Here is a 15,838-nt window from a genome sequence, read left to right as displayed (position 1 = left end):
GTATTTAACGCTGCAAATTATTCTCCATTCTCAATCGTACGAGTAAGCAAGCTTACAGTTTTGCAGTTCATGTGATCTAAATTTTTTCATCATACATGTTTTCATCTTTTGCATTGAGTTTTCTTCGCTTAAAAGCTTTGTTAGATATTTTGAATTGTTAAATAAGAGCTTAGTTTCGGGAAGGAATCATATGCCCATGAATATTAAAATATTGACTACGTATTTCATCAAACTGCAAATTTTTCTGATGCTATATGATCAAGTTTGATGTTGGGAATTTTTGTTTTTGTCTCATGATAACAATATCCCAAAGCCACTGACAAGAGATACATCATAAATTCATAATACACGTTTTCATCTTCTACTTTGAGTTTTCTTTGCTTGTTCTGATTAGGTAAAAGCTTTGTTAGATGTTTTGAATTGTTAAATTAGAGCTTAATTTCTGGAAGGAATAATATACCCATGAAGATTAAAATATTGACCACTATGTTTCATCAAACTTCAAAATTTTCTGCACTTTTTTTTTCTGTTTTATGTCACCATTTTATTTTTTCATCTTGTTAACATTTCCAATTGGGGTGCCTTCATCATTCTCTGTATATGATCTTTCTTCACCTTTTTGTTTCATCTCAAAGAGGTTACCACTTGTGCTGTAGGTCTTTGTTTCCCCTTCTAGCAGGATTTTGATAGTGTGCTACAATGGATACTACGGAACTACCATTGAACTTATTCTCCGATGGAACTCGAAGGATTAAGCACTTTAGAGAAGATAATGTGGATTGGTTCAGCAGTCTGCCCGATTCTCTTGTTGTTCACATCTTCTCTTTTCTTAAGATGGAAGAGATCATTCGAACCAGCATATTATCAAGAAGATTTAGATATCTATACCTTTCGGTACCATACTTGGATTTTGACTCGGAGGAACTCAGTGCCAAACTTGGAGACCAATATTGTATGAGAACATATCTTGATGATTTTATGTCTCAACGAAATGAGAATCGGATGCTGAGGTTTCGCCTCCGATGGTTATGTTTTGAACCCCAATCTGATGAAAACCGTATTGTTGCTTGGCTGTGTAATGTGTTACATTGTGGTGTCCAGGAGCTTGATATCGAAATTTCCATAGGAAGACAGGGAACCTTTATACTGCCAGCCATGAGCAGCTTCAGTTGTGGATACCTGGAGGTGCTTAAGTTGAATTTGCATGGAGGTCATCTTGTTCTGCCCTCTTCTGTATTTCTCTCACTCCGGATTTTATCCATGAAATCTGTTAGAATCTTCCACGATTCTTTTGGAGACTGGATTTCATCTTCCTGTCAGCGGCTTGAAACTTTAAATCTTGAAAATGTTACTGGTATCGTCAAGCTCCACGTTACCCATTCATTTTTAGAACATCTATTGATTTCTCAACGCTCTGGTAATTTGCTCAACAGGATTGATGTATCGTGCGAGAGCCTTAAGACATTATCTATCAAGTGGTTCTTTCAACTCCATAAAACCAGATCATTAAATATTTCAGCCCCCAATCTTCAAAAGTTCAAATGGATGGGAAATATCGTTAGCCATTATTCTCTTAAGAACATTATTTGTCTACAAGATACCATGCTCTTTCTTGTCCCTCCTCAGCCTGGAGTGATGGATATGGAGAGCTTCAAGGTTGTTGACCTCCTCCACACTATCAAGCATGCCAGAGTTTTAGAACTGAATTGCTGGTTGATTGAGGTATACATGAGTTTTTTCACCAAGTAGTTTTCTACCATGATTAGAAACCATTGCATAATCATTACAAAACTGCTGAGATTTGCATTGTTTTTGTATAAATTGGGGTGCTGTTGTATATCCCATGGGAATGAAGTTATTTAATATTTTTTATGCCATTCCATTTGAAAGGAAACTCATGCCATGGATAGTGTTTTCAACTTAGACCACTTGGCTGCCCATGTTAAAAATTGTGAAAAACTCTCGATAAATTTCATCTGTTTCCTGAAGTTCTACTAGAAATTTTCTGCTTTTGTGAAATTAAAGAATTTTCACTTTAAATGCTATTGTAAATAAAATGACTTGATCAGTTAAATTATGTGGCACTGTCATTCAATCATGTAGTTAGTGACAAGAACTTTGCAGGCTCTATCAAGGCAAGACTGCCTGCCACCTTCATTATATGATTTGCAAGACTTAGTTATGGATATTAGCTGCTTGAAGGACTCCATAATCCCAGCATTGGCTTCAATTCTGAAGAAGTCTCCTCATATAAAGCACTTGACCATAAGAGGCTGTGGCAGATTGGGACTCGTTATTGTAAGTAGTAAAACACTTACAGCTATACTCTCTATCTCTCTCTCTTCATAATAACTTGCACTTTGAGACACCATTTTGGAGTCATTTATGCACATTAAACAATTTTCAGGCTTTTAGAAGACTGCGTTGAAAGATGAGGATGAAAGCAGCTGGGTCCTCTTTTTTTTCTTTTTTCTTTCAAGAACAGGAACTTCACAGTTTTATTACTTGATAATATTTATTTCCTGCCAATCTTGGATTTTCTTTTCCTTCGTTTTTTTTTTTTTTTTTTTTTTTCATTTGGGAGTTGTTTTGTTGTTTCATTATTGTTCTGAGTGATTGATGGATGCAAAACATATTTTCTACCTCATTGGAGGCTCCTGTTTGCAATTTCCAAAAATCATGTATATGGACTCTCACACCAACACCAAAACACTCTAAATGGAAGCATTATGCATATAGCGATCTGTTTATGTTCTGTAATGTTATATGATAGAGGATCTGGCTACTGTTCTCAAAGCTCATATTAAGTTCTCAACCATTCTGTGGCTGTTTTTCTCAAACCCCCCCCCCCCCCCCCTCTCCCCCAAAAAAAAAAAAAGGTTCTAGCTGTAGATTTTTGCCTCTTCTTTCACATTTTTCTAACTTTTTTCAGCCTGGAAATGTGGCTGCGGGCAAATTTGGTATGATATTTTGGGAAAATGAACACTTCACCAATCTTCGAGAATTGAGGACAGTAGAGATGGAGCTTAGAGGAGGAAAGAATGAAAGAGCATTTCTGCTACATTTAATAAGACAGGGAAAAGTATTGGAAAAGATAACCATTCACACACGTGTTACTCATCTTTGGTTAACAGCAACTGATCAATTTCTGCAAGGAGTCAAGTGGGCTTCTCCTTCTTTGCAAATATGCTTTGTAGAATCACAATCGGGTCAAGATCTACTCAATGAATAGTACAGGTTTTTCTTCAAAACAAATCAACCTGAGGACAAAGATTTGTAGGTTTTACTTATTTTGTTTTATTTTGATAATGTCGGATTTGGCAGGGGTTCTTTTGGAATGAGCTGCGTATTGGTGTCTGGTACACTTTATAAGTGCATATTTGAACTGCCATTAAAATGAAATCATTCCATTATGCTTGTTTAGTAGCATACTAGTGCAATATCTAGTCTCTAGTGGTTTTTAGAGTCTACTCATATGCCGGACCGCTGACATGACAGCATTTGGCCGGTTTAAATTCAGATATGAGATGATATGGTTTTAGATAAAAGATAAAGTTGAAAAAAATATTGTTAGAATATTATTTTTTTTTATTATTATTATTGTTTTGGGATTTGAAAAAGTTGAATTGTTTAATATATTTTGTATGAAAATTTGAAAAAATTGTAATGATGAGATGAGATGAGATGAAACACTTTCTGAATCCAAACGGATAATTTGCAAGAAAGTTTGAAAGCAAGTTCTATCATACTGATATGGAGGATGTGTCCTCCTCATCAACTTGCAAATATAATTATTCTAGCACGATTAATTATTCATTGATCTCTGACCTATGTAATTACTCACTGTTTGAGCATTTAAAAAGTGGTTTATGTTCCTTGCTGTGACTAAACCATTTTTGTTATGTTTCTTTGCAATCGCAAAATGGATCAATGAGTCAGTCATATGGAGGGAAAAAGGAGGGTAAAACTCCATTCCCGTTATCGGTCGTTTTACAAGGCACTGAGCAGGGCATCCGTTTAAAGACTGTTTGGGAGCTGCGAAAATGGAAGAGCTTGAAAGCTTTTTAAAGTGGCTCTTTCATTTTTGCGGTCACATTTACTATTTGCTTCCCCAAAAGAATGGTGAACAGAACCACAACTGGCTTGTGGAACCGAATTATCATTCTGCGAGCCAAATGCTTCTTCCCCGGTTTCTACACGACCTTTGTGGGACGTTCTGGCATCTGTAGTGATTTTGCTCCTCAAAGCTTTTCATTCCCAAGACTTGAAAAATATACTATTGTTTCTAGAAAGGGCATCTTCTCTAGGAATTGTATGAGATGATAGGAAGAAAACATCAAACCATCAACAACTGGGAAGAAAGAAATCTGGCAGAGTGGCACATTTAAAACGATCCTAACTTCCTAACAGACTCAAAGAAGCAATCAATTTAGGCTGCACCAGACTTTTTTGAAAGAAAAATTATATTCGTAAGTACATGGCGAGATTCAATTTGCAATAGAATTTTAAAATTTTAAATCTTATAAATCAAATCTTGCCATGAGAGTAAAGTGGAAGATGTCTTCTTCGCACCGGCCTGCGAGTATAAAAACTCAACTTCTTAAGACCCAAAAGCGACCACAACCTTGCAAACATGATATGTTCATCCAACCCTTAGAAGCAAAAGGGTCTGTCAATCCGTAGTAGTGATAGAAACAAAAATATGAAAAATTTATAATGGCACAGAAATAAACATAACATTCTAACCTGATGGTTTCAATTTATGGTCATTGGAGGGAAACTGAGACCACCATAATTACAGAAATATAGTCATGACTCAAGCAGGCAACTTCTACATAACGATAATGGTCGCAAACTACCAAATATCTATAAGTAATATGGCGTGACTCTTGATATTCTATCAGACACATTCAGGCGATGACAAATCTTAAAGAGATACCTCCTTCAATATTGAGCCTTCATCTAAGAGCATGTATTGTAAGGACAAAATGCAAGTACAAAAAGCATTTATATCTTTTTTGATTAGTGATATTTTCTTGGAGATAACAAAAATATTTTCTTGGAGACTTTAAGGCTTTAATTGAATTACCTCATCAAAAGATCAATTGGCCAACTAGACAGCAAGCAAAACAAAAAACCACCCAGTGGCCGGTGTGACAGTAAATTTTTGGATAAGTGATATGCTAGCTCTAGAAATTCATTTGTCACTACAACCGGTTAAATGCAATATGATCTCTCATGAGCTTTGACCATATGAATTTTCAAGGGTTGGGACCCCTGGTCCATACACCAAACTGCAGCGCTGGCTGAATGAACGTACAAGTTGAGAGATCACCTCCTTGAAGAACATGGATGCTACCTGATAATCAGAAAGTTATTGCCACAATTAGATTGTTTCTAGCCACTCTACATCATAATATAAAAGCCCAATCTTCAATGTCAATTCCTTATGCCTGAAATGTTCACAGAATTTAGTACATATGACCATTCTGAACCCTAACTTTGCAACAACTTAAATGGGGTATTAATCAAGAATTGAAAGAAATAGCAGGCATTTAGACGAGCCCTGGGATAGACTTATGACCAAATCTATAAGACATAACGACATTAAAATCGTGATTCTATACACCTATAAAAAATGTATAGAATTTGATAATTACAATACGATGTGATCATAATTCTATCCCAGGGCTCGTCTAGATGCCTGCTGTTTGTTTCAATTCTGGATTAATACCCTATTTAAGTTGTTGCAAAGTTAGGGTTCAGAATGGTCATAAGGAATTGACCATTTCAGGCATAAGGAATTGACAAGGTGAAAATTCTGTGGACCTTTTCACATGTTGGCAAGGTTTCGCAGGGAGACAAAGTAGTGTAGCTGTGTGGAAGATGATCCCTTTGTGCTTGATATGGTGCTTATGGTTGGAGAGGAATGGGAGGTGCTTTGAAGATAGAGAACGTTCAATGGGAGAACTTAGGGAGTTTTTCTTTGGCACTTTGTGTTTTTGGGCTAAGGCTCTTGTAGGGAATGGAAATAATTTTCATGTGTGGTTTTAGTCGTGTCTTGCTCTAGTTTGTATTTAGGTGTACTCTCTTGTATACTTCTTGTGTACTTGGGCTATGCCTATTTACTTGGAATAAAATTATCTTATTAATTATAAAAAAAATGATATTGTAATTCTATACTGCTGTAAGGTGTCAGAACACATCAAATTAAAGCTCAACAAGACTATCGCTGTTGGGTAAATTATTTATGTTACCTATTAAAAAAACTGATTATATTAGTCAAGAACAAGTGGAGAAGTGCATTTGAAAACGTTGTGCAATTGGTGCACACCTATCAAACTAAAAGGGAAAGCCTTTGAGATGGTTACAATGCTCATCATGTTTCAAGGAACTTAAAAAGGCATGTTCATACAAAGATTTTATCTACGCTACAGATAGGAAGAGAGAGATGTAGCCACCTTAACTCTCATAGTTAAGAAAGGGAACAAGTTGGGATAAGCAACCTGATGGAGGGGATAAATCACTAAGAAAAGAGGGAAAAAATTAGAAATTAATGAGATCACCTTAAGGAAATCATAGCAATCACAGAATTCACCCCAAGATGATCACACAAGTCGTGGTGTCTCAAGGAGGTAGTGGAGGGGGTAACGATACAAAGTGGCAGTCACAACAATGACAACTGGGAAGATGGATACAATGACACTATGAAGATAGCAATCATTGGGATGGAGGTATTCTTGGAGTCTTAAGGTATTGACGATGTCCATAGCAAGACCATATTGCCAACTGACATTGGTACACATGTTCCTCATAGGGAACTGGAGATTCTGTCTCAATATTTTTATTCTACCTGAAGAAATCAACTCCCTGAATTCTCAATAAACATAACATTAAAGTTGAAAATACTCAAGAATGGAGGAGAATCACCTGTCGGTAAAGCGGTGACTGGAACTTAAAATCCACCAAAAAATGAAGGTTACAAGTTCCTGGAACTGGTCCCGGATTGAACTCCCATATGTTTATCAAGTGGTCAAAAATCGCACTATCCTTTGCAGTTGTCTGAACACAACACATAACATAGAATTACTTCGTTAAAATCAAATATAGAGAGCCAACCTATGCATATTACTAATGCAAGGACTAAACAAGAGATCTAAAACGTGATCTAGTGGTACAAATGTTATAACAGAAAAAATTATGAACCCATGCACAGGATGCACAAGAGGCTGGTGCTCAAATACATAAATTTGAATGTCAAATTGCTGCTTAACTTGATTTGGCTTGACTTGAATGTCAGATGGCTCCTTTATGTATTCTTTGGTGCATTTGGTGTAAAAGAAATGATAAGACATTTTGAGGATCATGAATGCTCAGAAGAGTTTAGGAGTTTTTTGTGGAAAACTTTATTTATGTGGGCCATTGCTTTAGATTTGAATGGTCTCAGCTTCCATGACTTCCTTGTAACTGTTTTTAGTTCCTAAATAGGTATATTCACATGTATACTTCCTGTGTACCTAGGCTATGCCTACTTTTTGATAAATAAAATATCTTATTACTTATATATAAAAAAAAAATTCTTTCAACAAACTTTCCGATCATACAAAAGCTATAATAATTACTAGCAAACGACTAACCTTCCATTTAAAGAAATTGAAAATATAATAATAAATAAAATAATAGACAAATAATTTTAAATAAAGCTGGTCACCTTTATGGACTTCGGCTTGCTCAACTCTACATGCGAAATGTAACTTTCAACAAGAAATTTGAAACCAATCTCGAGCTCAGCATCAAAAGACCCATCAGGGTGTTGTTTAAGTATCTCAGATCGCCGACACCACGGGACAAAACCATTATACAAGTCAACAGCTGCAACTACATCAAACAACTGCTCTGGAGAATACCTAATGAACAACAATTCTGTCAGCCCAAGTCTCTGTGACTAGAAATCAAAACGGTCCCAATACTAACATAATGTAACCAAGTCACATCAACACACCATAATCACAAGCCCGCCAATGGCTCACCTAAATTGACTGCCGATTGCAACTATAGAGGAAGATTCAGAACTATAAAGAAATAAATGGTTCGAGTTCAAGGTTAACTACGGTCTAAAAAACTGCACTCAACCACACTGAAATCGTTTCATTTAATATTTCACGAGCGTCACAAATAAAAATCACATATATAATTCACGAGCGTCACAAATAAAACTAAGAAACACAATAGCAACCTCGTCATGAAGTGAAATATTAAACCAATGAACTAAAAAATAACAATTAGACCTCAGGTGGGTAAAGTACAAATTTTTAAACCAAAGGCTGACAACTCGAGCTCGGCCAGGACCAGAAAAGGGTAACGTGTAATTTCCAAGAAATAACTTTAGTGTGCAGCTTCAGATTTGTAGTTGATATGTCACGAGTGACAATGCATTCTATCAAAACAAAATCGCTCGAAACAATTAATAGTAAACTACAAATGGCAACTATACCAGTACCAAAGAAACAAACACGAGTGCTCGTGAGAAAGGATGACTCCCACAGAAAGGTTTGTGACAAAAATTACCCCAAGACAATCCTCTCCTCGTAAACTTTCGACAGGACACCGCCCTCATCACCGTCACCACAACCAAGAAACCGCCTCGTTTGAGCTGTGTGACTGTTATTAAACAAACTCCGCAGGGAAACTTGGAGACCATCGGCAGAATGACGGACCGAAGGGGTCTCGATACCAGCAATGCTACGAAAGCATCGCCTCTGATCAAATTTCTGCAACTGCCGGGTGTTCTTAACGGACCTAATAAAAAGCCTGAGACTGTTTTTTGAGGTCGACATGAATGAAGGCACCACCATTAATTTTGACCAGTTTGATAACCCAAAACTTATAGTTTATAAGCTCGATATGGAGGCAAATCAGACACACCTTGAATTGGATTGACCCCACAAGATTTTGGGAAGTCCCCCAAAACTGCAAGATTTTAGATAAAATGGAACAGAATTAATGGGTAATCTTAAACCTCTTTCGTTTCGGGAATAAAATACTGGTATGGGATCATGGGAATGGAGCGTACCTGTACGGCTCTAACGGAACCTCTCTAGAATTGTGCGCCTCGTCGAATGTGGGGAGAGAGACAGAGAAGGGGGTATGGCGAATCAGCGATTCGGGCGGGTTGAGGCTTAGAAGTTAGAGGTGATTCTTAGGTGAATAGCCCAAGCCCATACATTCTCGAACATTAAAGGCGTCGTCCGCGTGCTAATCGCAGGTTGACGACGCCTTTAAAGTTCCAGAAGGTAAAACAATTCTTTTCCAGGTTGTCGGCAGATTCAAGAAAATCTAACCTTTTTAATAAAATGGCACAGTTTATTTTGATTGATTGTAAAATAGTTATAAATTTATTATTTTTGTAATTTTTTCTAAAAAGGCAAAAAAAAAAAGTCGAACTGAAAGTTGAGTATTTTAAATAAGAACTCTCATTTTTACATAAATATAAAATAATTATTTTAACCAATCACATCATTAAAATACGTATTAATTAATCTTGATGCTGCAACGACATATGTAACCATAATGATAGTATGGGCAATAGAACCCTTTGAATGGCCCCCGCATCCCCACACTGACCACCAGTAAGTATGGCTGTCTGTAGTCTGTACTTTTGTGCCCAAGAAAAAAAAAAAAAAAATCCACCAGAAAGGTGGGAACTTGAACGCCAAATATTCCCATTGGACTTTGAACAGAAGAAGAATCAGAGCGACCTCGGGCATTTGAAGAAGTTATTGCATGCCTAGTTAAATTTCCCTTTCACAGTCATCTTTTGCTTCTTCTAGCCGCTTGTGCTAGTGTTATGTGATGATTTAGGCCTCCCAATGCACCCTTCTTCCCTGCACCCTTCTTCCCTAGCAATTGAGTTGCAACCTTACAGATATTTGAGCATACCACGACCCTCCACGCTAAGTTTATTGGCTTCAAGTTGCTTCTTTTTTGGTACCTTCAACTGCTGCAACTTCTTACTCATCTGCCGCCATTAACATGTTCATTTGGGTTTTAGGAAAACAGTAAAAACATAGATTTCACACAAAAGACTTGCATAAACATAAAGAACACTGTCGTCTGGTTAAGACATGCATACCATGGGAGGTTTAGCCTTTCTAGCAATTTAACCCTTCCCATGTTTAAGAACATACTGTAACTTCTGATGTCCATTAATGGTCTTAATACAGATATACACCATTTACTTTATCAAAAAAGTCAAATTACAGATATACACCATAAACTGGTCTAACAAATTCACGAAGGGTGAACTTTCAGTTTCGACTAAAAAGGCAGCATTTAGACCTTTTTAGTTCCATGTCACTTCTCAAAGAGCGGCAAAAAAAAATACTGCAGACTGATTAAGGAACTAATTAGAAGGAAAAAGGTATAAAAAATATCAACTAAAAGAACAAGAAAAGAAGTTAAATATGAAAACTGAAAAACAGGAGCTACGTGTGATCCACATGGCAATCAATAAACTTAAGTGAGAACCAAAAAAATGACCACCTTGTACAACCTCAATAAAAAGCAGGCCCCATATTATAGGAACGGTGTGAGGGTCTTTGAGCAGGGTTAGCAAAGCAATCAGAGAACTTTGAAGACCAATATGATATGGGATTGTACCTGATATTCAGATATTAGAACCTCATCATTTTGCTTTGCTTCTTGCCAGAACAGCTCATCATCGGAAACCATATATAAAGAAATTACATAGATAGCTTAAACCAAGTCCAAGCTTCATAAAGGTCCACAGAGCAACCCCAACATTGTATACGAAAGTAAAAATCAAAGCACCATATATTGCGAGTGACACAAATAACAAACCATTACCAAAAAGTAAGTTCAAATGACATGCTTGATGTGCATTATTCTCAGATAAGCAGTACTCAAACCTAAACATAAATTTTATTTTTTATTTATTTTTAATGGGTGCAAAAACCTAAACATTAAGGTTTTCCGAATAAAGTGCTCAAACAGTAGAAAAGAGTGTACATCTCCAGTAAATCCTATTAATTTTGGGATTAACAGAGTTGTGCAAGTGACTCCTTGTTCATCATGCAGGGTAAAGATTGTTAGTGACAGATGAAAGTCACTTCATGAACCTCAGTGGAATTAAGCAACACAAATATCTTTAGAGGGAACTTGTGTTTGACGTTAGGTTCAGCTCAGGAAAGAAAAGCAAAGTTAACAATCTAACCTAGACCGCTAAACATTATTAGCCCACATATGTTGAAACATTGCTTCTTTCAGATGTGAAATGAAGAAAACCAACTCATTTGTGTCCAAATTGGAGTGGACCACCGTCAATGAGAAGTTACAGATATTCATCACTCCATTGAAACAGAGTTATAGACATGCCAACAAAACTTATTTTCACTTCATTCTTGTATTTAAGGTTTCAGCATAGGAAAACCAACCTTCAAATGACACTGATCTTGTACAACTTGTTTTGCACACGCTCTAATTTCATCAGGATCAATCTTTGATTGTTGGCGCACCACAAAATCTAAGGGTGTTGCTCCTGGTTTTGTAGCATGCAGCCTGGAAGAAGATTGACCTGACTTGTGTTCCCTGTACTGTAGTAAATTTATTTATTTATTTTTTTTTATAATTAAAAATCTAATATGAGATGGTGCTTGAAATATGGTTCACAGAAAATAAAGGAGCCCAGGAGCAAAAATATGCCTGTCATGATGCCTTACCGTGAAAATTCATCCAAATCAAGATCGCCATCTCTAGATTCAATTCCAGCAGGTTTATTTGCCTGCCTACTAAAATTAGGGAACAAAATTACACAAACAACACGGTTGATGTATACTTATGAAAGAAACATGTAGGATAATAAGCAGAACAGTTCACAAGAAGTACTTCTTCACAGGAGGTCTTCGGTAGGGAGCCCTCTCATCATCAACGTTTCTCATCTCCTCAAATCTTGTAGTCTTATTAATATCGGTCAACTTTGCACACAAGTTCACAATTACAAAAGATTTCAATACTGCTAACTATAACAGGAAACTCATGTATGATCTTCCAGGATTATTAAAGAAGAAAATAGAATGACTGCACATAAAATAAAGTGCACGCAAATTGCTATCCCCATCCCAAGACTTACGGAATCATGAATTTGTGACAGAAATAGCAACCCTTGTAAACAACCAATTGTGTGACCAAAGATCAGTGTGGCACAACCAAAAATAAAAGGTATGAACATTTCAAGTCAAATTTTTATCATCATTAAAGGGAATGCATGACGGTTTCCATTATTTTCTTGAATCGGTTGTTAATCATACTTGGGTGTCTCTCATGGGCTATGCCTATGGCTGTTATTCTCATCAAAAAAATCTTTTATTACTTATAAAAAAAATTAAAGGGAACCAGGAATGTATGATGATGGTAGAACGGAGTCAAACATATCCACCATCATTTGCCACTAATACTGTTCTCTGCCAAACAAGTGCCATAAATTTCGAAATAGAAACAAAATGAAGGCAGGATGAGCATGCATCAATAAAAAATTCATCATGGACCCAATACATGTACCAAGACTTTCCCATTACTGTGGTCATACCCATCTGAATAAATTTCACATTAGAAGAGTCAAAACACATTTCAAATTACCCATTTATCAACCAAATCCTTTGCAAGTTTTCTGTTGGATGTGGTTTCCTCATCAGATTTTGATAAAAATATGATGACCTGCCCAATAAGAGAGAACTTCAGTCAAAATGCTTTCCTTCTACATCCAAGCTGCAAAAGTTTTGAAGTAGCTTTCACAAATGGATTCCTAACCTTTCCAATACCACTCTTTTTCAATTGCTCTCTTCTATCATACTGCTCTAGATCGATGGGAAACTGCATAACAGAAGCAACATTTCAGATGGCTACACATGTTACGTCATCGACCATTACCACAAAATTACAAATCATAATGCAGAGAACTCTGACCATACATCAGTCAAAATATTCAAAATTGCCACACAGATGTTAATGTTTAGTAAGCTTCCATCAGGAAGAGGCTCAAACCAATTCTTTAATAGATTTAGCACTCCATGATCTAAGAATTCTTGTAGAAGCTGCTTCCAGCACCAACAGCAATTGACAAAAAGAATAGAATGGTCTTAACTCTTAAGGATTAAAAATGCTATGTGAAGGCAAGAAGACCCAAATAAACAAATTACAAAAAGCTTACTTTGAAAGGACCTCGGTCAGAAGAGGCAGTTTTTTGAGTTTATTCACTGTCTATTGAGGTCTGCATCCTCTTCTGCTGTGACCTCGAGCTCAGCCATGACATTCTCAACCAGCATAGCTATGTCCACAGGACTTCTCTCATTCTTCTTTCTTTTCTTACCCATCTTGAAGAGATCATTAATTTCTTCATCTTCTTCACCCTCCTCAGCCTAGAAACATCCAAATGATAAACCAATAAATTCATCAAGGTCCCAGCAAACATCCAGAACCAACAAAGATGTGTTAATGAGCATTTTAGTCAATCAACAACATGGCAAAAAATGATATCAGACACAGGCCTCTAGAACAACAAAAAGGTTCAAACGTCAAATTTTTTAATTAAAACAAACATTTTGTGTCTTAAAATATTCTAGCAAGACCTTCTTTAAAAACTAAATAAAATAAACAGAAAAAAGGAGTTGCGAGCCACAGCATTATGCCATCACTACTTTATGTGAAACAGATATACAAAAAAAAAAAAAAATACCAACCTGAGGAGCATCACCAGGAGATCGGGGCTCATTGCCACTTCCATACCCATCAGCAGGATCTACACCGGTGTCATCTATGAAGCTATCATCATCCACAGTCCTCAAACCCTCTTGATCATCCTAATCCATTCAGAGACTGAAACAATCAGAAACTTCAACCTATAGAATCAAAAGCATAATCATATATAATGGATTGATTGATGATTAGATCCACTGAACCAAACTTCGGGGCAACAACATTTATGAAACTTCTAAGGTTGTAAGGTAGTAAGGTTGTTTCACCATAGAACATAAGAAAATGTTTGGCTTTCTATAATCTATTTTTGCGAAAGAAGACCACGTACAAACAGCCATGCATACCACAAATTACATTTGAATACTAGAGAGTAATATATTTCTAAATAAACAAAATAGTAATTGAAGAAATTAATGATGACCTAAAAAATAAGAAAATTCTATACACTACGCCATCATCCCAATTTCATCCCACTATTCATGATGTGGCACATTTATCACTATTGAATAATTATTTATTAGATGATCTTTTATCATCCAATGATGAAAAATATGACACATCTTACATAGTGTGACGAAAGTAGGATGGTGGTGTGGTGTATAGTATTACTCAAAAAATAAATATATAAATGCTGGAAATATCACAATTGATCTCTGGACTCGTATTCTCAAATTGGACCATCTCAATCGCAAAGAGACCATATTAATGTTTAGGGTTTAATTTAAAATAAAACGTGCAACAAGCTTAGATAAATACAGGTCTAAGAAGTTAACAGAAGCGTTATTATTATAATATATAGAACTTAATTCCATGAAGAATTCATTGACCTCTAATTAGGAGCTTATTTCACAAGCAGAGAAAACGAGAATAGAAACATTTACTACACCTCGGAATCGGCGCCGGCAAAGGTGTCCCACATCTCCTTGACCTCACCATCGCGATCATTCCCGGAAGAAAACCCTCGCTTCGAGAACTTACCGGACTCGCCCTTCCCCGAAGAAAATCCTCTCTTCTCCAACTTATGCCTCTTTTCCTTTTTCCCACTAGTCCCGCCACCCTCCTTCCTCTTCTTCCGATTCCTCTCAAAACTCTCCTCATCTTCGTCCTCATCTACCAGGCTAGGAACCACGATATCCTCCGCCGTGGTGGTCTCACTCTTCCTGATCAGCCGCTTCCGGGGCTTCGCTTTCAACGACGAGGGGTCCGCGTCCTAAACCGGCGTCTTCGACTGCTCTCGCCGCCCCCCGCTACCCTGCCAGTCTTCCTGAACGTCGTCGTCGTCGTCCCGTTGAGGCTCCGGCGACAGCTCTCGACCCGAATGCACATCGTCGTAGTCTATCAAAGGCTCTCCATCCTCGTCATAGTACCTGGAAAAAAAAATTTACGCCCTAAATTTCACGAAGAGAATCATCAGAAACCATATATTGCTCACAAACAGAACGACGAACATACGGATCGTCCTCATAACCCATCTGCAATGAAGATAGTGAATTAAATACTTCAAAACATCAGTGCCCACATGGAATCGAGAGGAGCATTTGAAACAGAGAAGTTCGGTGTAAGATTGATAGAGAGATGGCTTCGTTTTTAGAGCTCGGAAACGGAGGGAAAGATCAAAAGAGAAAAATAGTCCTCTACGGCGTCTACGCCTACGGTGAGGATCCGTGAAGTTCAGTTCAGGCTTCGGGATTTTATGCACACGTGTGGGTGGGTCCCTGCTGACAGAGCATATTTCGAGTATGATTGGCGAAATGTACGAGACTATTATTTATGATAAATATAATAAACTCATCACAACGCATTTTTATAACTTTTTTAATCAACAATTCAATTTTTTAAAATTTAAAATAATAATAATATTAAAAAATAATATTCTAATAATATTTTATCATTTTAATTTAATAATATTCAAAATCTAAAAGCAACTTAAATAGAGATGGCATGTGTAAGTCTTTTATTAAATAGAAAAGTATCATTTTAATAAGAAAATTATTATAATTTTGAAAAAAATTAAAGATAAAATTAACTAAATTTACAATGTAATTATCATTTAAAGATTGTACGTAGT

General features: G+C 36.6%; 2 protein-coding genes, 1 non-coding gene and 1 pseudogene across 3 annotated transcripts; 1 reads left to right on the top strand and 3 right to left on the bottom strand.

Moving 5' to 3' along the window:
* Positions 1–3,422, top strand: LOC121237143 (putative F-box/LRR-repeat protein At3g58880). Its single transcript, XM_041133744.1, has 4 exons — positions 1–42; positions 680–1,722; positions 2,125–2,298; positions 2,933–3,422. The coding sequence occupies exons 2-4, from the start codon at positions 700–702 to the stop codon at positions 3,230–3,232; spliced, it is 1,497 nt and encodes a 498-aa protein (XP_040989678.1). The 5' UTR covers positions 1–42; positions 680–699; the 3' UTR covers positions 3,233–3,422.
* A 1,573-nt stretch (positions 3,423–4,995) lies between these two features.
* Positions 4,996–9,767, bottom strand: LOC121236658 (coenzyme Q-binding protein COQ10 homolog B, mitochondrial-like). Its single transcript, XM_041133094.1, has 7 exons — positions 9,691–9,767; positions 9,074–9,178; positions 8,926–8,970; positions 8,569–8,817; positions 7,712–7,907; positions 6,931–7,062; positions 4,996–5,359 (listed from the first exon to the last, which is right to left on the bottom strand). The coding sequence occupies exons 1-7, from the start codon at positions 9,765–9,767 to the stop codon at positions 5,237–5,239; spliced, it is 927 nt and encodes a 308-aa protein (XP_040989028.1). The 3' UTR covers positions 4,996–5,236.
* Positions 9,764–15,419, bottom strand: LOC121237144 (annotated as a pseudogene).
* Positions 10,616–10,694, bottom strand: LOC121238015. Its single transcript, XR_005935060.1, has one exon. It is a non-coding gene; the product is annotated as a small nucleolar RNA R160 (small nucleolar RNA).
* Positions 15,420–15,838: the final 419 nt, after the last annotated feature.

The sequence above is a fragment of the Juglans microcarpa x Juglans regia genome, chromosome 6S (assembly GCF_004785595.1).
Source record: "Juglans microcarpa x Juglans regia isolate MS1-56 chromosome 6S, Jm3101_v1.0, whole genome shotgun sequence".
Lineage (NCBI taxonomy): Eukaryota > Viridiplantae > Streptophyta > Magnoliopsida > Fagales > Juglandaceae > Juglans > Juglans microcarpa x Juglans regia.
The sequence above is the reverse complement of the archived record's forward strand: the minus strand, read 5'-3'. Positions and strand labels throughout refer to the sequence as shown.